The sequence below is a fragment of the Stegostoma tigrinum genome, chromosome 10 (assembly GCF_030684315.1).
Source record: "Stegostoma tigrinum isolate sSteTig4 chromosome 10, sSteTig4.hap1, whole genome shotgun sequence".
Lineage (NCBI taxonomy): Eukaryota > Metazoa > Chordata > Chondrichthyes > Orectolobiformes > Stegostomatidae > Stegostoma > Stegostoma tigrinum.
This window is the reverse complement of record NC_081363.1, coordinates 82933558-82938628: the sequence shown is the minus strand read 5'-3', so window position 1 is coordinate 82938628 and position 5071 is coordinate 82933558. Positions and strand designations below refer to the sequence as shown.

Here is a 5071-nt window from a genome sequence, read left to right as displayed (position 1 = left end):
TCAAGATAATTTTTCCTGGTACAACCGGAGTATTTCATAGCACTTGCATAACGATTTCCATTTGAATCAGAAAGGGTGGCCTGTTGATAATCTCATTCCGGCTTGAGCCGCCAATAACACCCCTCTCTCCTCACACAGGGAAACGAGCTGCAGTCAATATGTGTAAAAAACACTCAACACTTGTGCGTTTATTTCACCTGATAGGAAGGCAGAAATAGAGACAGGGCGTAATTGTAAAATAGATTAGTGAACATTTCTTGTTTTGAAGGCGGAGTAGGTGGTAGTAGGGTGAGGTATAATGTCAACCATGTAGAGGCGAGTGCAATCCCAGGCATCGAGAAATCATTTGCATTCACTTACGGCCCCATCTCCACGGCTTGAATCACCAATTTTGGTGAATTTGTGCAGAATTATATCTTTGCTCTCTGACCTGGCAAGAACCTGGCAGGTAAAATACTGAGGCAGGAGTTCGTTCTGGAAAGAGAGGCAGCCATTCTTGGTTCGTATTTCGGAACAGAGGTAAACTGTGGTTCCTTGCCGGGAGAGATAACGCAATGTTTCTAGTAGAGCCGGGTGGGCCAGGGAGCTGTACGTGATATCCGATCCCAGGATGAAGTCATAGCCAGTGGGGAAGTTTGTGTGGTCTTCTCCCCACATCAGGGGACGGGCCTTGATACGGTGTCTACAGGCAGCGGGCACATTGATGGCGATATTGTTATCGATTTGCTTCATGACAATCGATTTATCTGTTATGGTAACATCTCCACCTGAGTGGAAGAGAGAAAGAGGATAAAGTAATCAATCGAGATTCATTTCGATATGCATTCGATTACAGGGTTCTTTGGAGTACAAGAAACGACTACAATGAAGATAATGAAGTGTGAAGCTGGATGAGCACAGCAGGCCAAGCAGCATCTCAGGAGCACAAAAGCGGACGTGAACAGCCCGCCCTGAACAGGTTCCGTTGCTCCACCAGGGGGCACTCTGTACTGGGGCGTGGCCTAAACCACTTGCTTTGAAATCATCAAAACCCCAGCACAGCAGCTCAGACTGCTTGTCTGTGCACAGTGGGGAACGCTTGGTTCAATGTGAACTTATAGCCTTTACATTGATGCCTGGTGTCGCATGAAAAAAAACGCTTTAGCTCATATGCCTCTTTGTAATACTTACTTCACGACATATTTTTATTCTGACGTATTCTATATTCTTTGCTTTCTCTGCACGGATGCTGCCAGGCCAGGTGAGATTTTCTTTCCCAGCGAGTTCTGTTCGTGTTGTTGAGCTCTTTCGGCCTCAGTGTTCGTGCACAATTGTTCTGCCCATGTTTCAAAATGAATTTCTTCACGCGATGCGAGTGTCCATGACAATGCCATTCCTAATTACGTTGAGACGGTAGTGTTGGCAGTCCACATGAGGAAGGTGCTTATGGAGTCCTAGACAGCAAGATTCCTGGATTTTAGGCAGCCAGCCATGAAGCAATTGTGATATATTTTCAAAGTCAAATTAGCACATGCTTTGAAGAAGTTTTGTTATGGTGGCATCCTCATCCTTCTGCTGCCCTTGTCCTTCCACCTGGTAAGGATCAAGTCTTGGAAAGTGTTGTCGAAGAGGTAATTGGTCATTTTCCGCCATGTCCTTTGCTGTTGCCACTGGGGCATACCCCAGCCGTTCGGCTGGAGGCTGTAGACGTTCACAACGGTGGACGAGGCGGCATCAAAGCTGGTGCGTTTAACTTGGATGGTGTTGAACTACCTTCCTGTGTTGGTGGGGCTACACTCATGGAAAATGAAAAATATTCAATCAAAAAGGAATTAATTTCTGGTTGGTAGACTGGCTATATGAGGAGTCAGGAGGTGAGTGACTTATTGTGGATTACGCAAACCCTGGCCCATTTTTGTAGCCATAGTATTTCAGTGACTGTTTCATTTAAGTTTCTGGCCAGTGGTGACACTGAGCACTGCGTAATCAGTGAACGTTCCCACATCTGATGTTATATTGAAAGCAATTTCATTGCTAAAACAGCAGAGCATTGTTGGGTTCAAGCCATTGCTGAATTGAGTTGAGGTATTGACCTCCAACAACCAACTCCACTTTACTTCGTGCTAGGTTTGAATCTGACCATTGGAGAGAGGAAGTAATTTCACCCTGATTCCCACTGACAGTAATTTTGGCAAATCTCCTTCTAATCAAATATTAGTGGTGTTGACTTGATATTAAGGCAGTCACTCTCACCTCAGCCTAATAATTCAACACATTTTGACCAAGTTTAAATCAAGGCAGCAATGATTCTTGGAGGCTGATCGATTTAGCAGGGGTAAGCAGGTTATTGGAGGATAGTGCATCTTAAAATCGCGGTTGGGAAAAATTGGCTGGATTGGATCAACCATGGTATATGTAGCTGGGATATGGCTGGAAACTTTCCACGTTATAGGGCTCAACGCTCTAATCTTTCAGTTCCTCTCCTTAAAATTTTCACGTTCTCAGCCTTCGAATTTAAAATGTTTTCCCAAATCTATGTCTAACAAAGCTCCTAGGCTCCCATCTAATAATCCACTTCTCAGTGATCGAAAGGTTTGATATATTGTGCACCACTGAAATGCCGGTGACGTTTCCTGAGTTATTGAGACTATAAAATTGTAGGTTATTATTAGGGTTTGCATTCCATACACAATTATCGGAAGCCTAGCATTTAATTCTCAAATTCAAAAGCGCATCATGTCTCCCTCCCTGTTATATTTGCTATATTGTTTTAGGGGATACTTGCAACAAAGACTACAAACAATTATGATATCGCTGTTCGCTGACAAAGAAACAATTAAGTTGCACACTTATTTTGTTTCGCCGCCTGGGTTTCTTTCTTGTTTGCATAATTGAGTAATTTTGGCTAGATATATTGATCATTCAAGTACCATTGCAACAAAAACTTGTATTTGTGCAATGCCGTCGGCAAAGGCGCGTACAAACTTCGCAGGAGTTATCACCACTCAAAATCTGACACCGAGCTGCATTATGGGACATATATCACAGACGAACGAAAGATGACTGACGAGGAAGGTTTGTAAGAGCCACTTTATGGAGCAAAGAGGGATGGGTCAACAGAAAGATTGGGGTTAGGATTTCTAAACATCAAATGGAAATGTTAATTCAGCAACACACCCACAAGCCAAGTCAATGTCAAATTGACTCACGTCTAATTTGCACACGTAAGTCTACTACAACGGTAAAAGGAAAATGATCACGTTACTTGCTTTAGTGGCACTGGTTGAGTGGTAAACATTGACGAGGCATTTAAGAAGAACTGTCCTCTTCTCGGAATCATAATGGAATCATTTGCATTCAATAGGCAATAGACAATTGACAATAGATAATAGGTGCAGGAGTAGGCCATTTGGCCCTTCGAGCTAGCACCACCATTCATTATGATCATGGCTGATCATCCACAATCAGTATCCTGTTCCTGCCTTATCCCTATAACCCTTGATTCCACTATCATTAAGAGCTCTATCCATCTCTTACTTGAAAGTATCCAGAGATTGGGCCTCCACTGCCTTCTGGGGCAGAGCATTCCATTTATTCACCTCTCTGGGTGAAGAAGTTTCTCCTCAACTCTGTTCTAAATGGCCTACCGCTTATTCTTAAACTCAGGACTGGAGCTAGACGACGTCGTCATGGAGTATCGACGACGAAAGGCTTACTTGAAGAGGTGGCCTTTACAGAGACACCTACGTTTAAGAAGGAACGCCCACAGTTTACGGCATAGCAGCTGAAGGCACCCGCTAACATTAGAGCGACTCACGTTGAAGTTCGGAAGGTTGGAGGGACCAGATTTAGGGAGTAGTCTCAAATCGCGTAGGAATATCTTGCAAGAATGCGAGTGATTATAAAGGAGACCAAGGGATATTCCATAATGGGATTCGAAAATAAGGAAGGAAATTTTAAGTCTAAACGTCATTTATCCGAGAGCCAATGTAGTCCGTTGGGCATGGTTTCATCAACAGTCGATAAACTGTGGAAATGTTTCTAATTGAATAGAAGAACCAAACGACTACAGAAATGGGACTGAATCCTCTAAATATACTCCTACCAACTCGACCTGGAGGAGTAGCCGGGCCATTAGTCAATATCCTCCAAGCATCCCAGACTGGCCATACCTACTTCCCCGATATAGACACACCTGGCAATTATTAAGGGTGCTGCTTGCTAACTTTACCAATATGATATTGTACTTGTTGTTCCTAAACTTACCAAGTAAAGCCGTTAAAATCCCTACGATTCCAGTGCCCGATCCCAGCTCAATCACCTTCTTCCCAATAAAATTGATGTTCTCTTTCTCAAAGTACTGACAAAGAAAAATGCCCTGAAATGATAGAACATCCAGGTTATAATGGACCCGTTCAGCAAGTTATACAAATCGCTTGGCTACCCGAACTAAAGAACTAAAGTTTAAAAAAGAACTGTCCACTGAGGTGAAAGACAAACAAGCAGGTATGTTAAGTATAACAAAATTGCGTCTAACAGGATGATCGCTTCTACTTACTGCGTCCCAGACATAGGCAGAATAGCCAAGATTCGCGTTGATGAATCGATTAATCTTCAAATTGAATCCGCAGAACTGGTATGCATTCTCCAAAACCACCATACTGTAATCGGTGTCCCTCTCCTTCTTGGTATGGTTACTGGACTCTTCCTGGCTGTTTGTCGCCATTCTCCAACCTGGGATTGCTCTAGTGAATTTTCTGTGAACTGCGATGGGTTTTAGTTCTGGCCTCAGGTCTACAAGCACTGGGAAGCTTCCTCTGAACTTGGAACCTTGCATTTATACATTAGCACAAGAGATCTTGGGGCGGCTCAAACTTCCAAGCAGCCAATGAAATGTCATCACACACGCAGAGCTAGGCAGTCGGCAGGCTCGAGTTGGGCTGGTTGGGCGGAGGTCAGGGGTATGAGTTTGAGTGGAGGGGGTTGTGGTGATTGCTGATAGCCAGGAGTCCTCCATTGATCTTCTACTAGTAGTAGCATAACGGATGTTAAAAGTTAAAAGCGTATTGTGTCGCTATAGTCTCACCAGGCC

General features: G+C 43.7%; 1 protein-coding gene across 1 annotated transcript; it reads right to left on the bottom strand.

The window, feature by feature from the left end:
- Positions 1 to 342: 342 nt before the first annotated feature.
- Positions 343 to 4705, bottom strand: LOC125455867 (EEF1A lysine methyltransferase 3-like). The gene is made up of 3 exons (XM_048538393.1): positions 4538 to 4705; positions 4246 to 4357; positions 343 to 767 (listed from the first exon to the last, which is right to left on the bottom strand). The coding sequence occupies exons 1-3, from the start codon at positions 4703 to 4705 to the stop codon at positions 343 to 345; spliced, it is 705 nt and encodes a 234-aa protein (XP_048394350.1).
- Between the last annotated feature and the right edge of the window lie 366 nt (positions 4706 to 5071).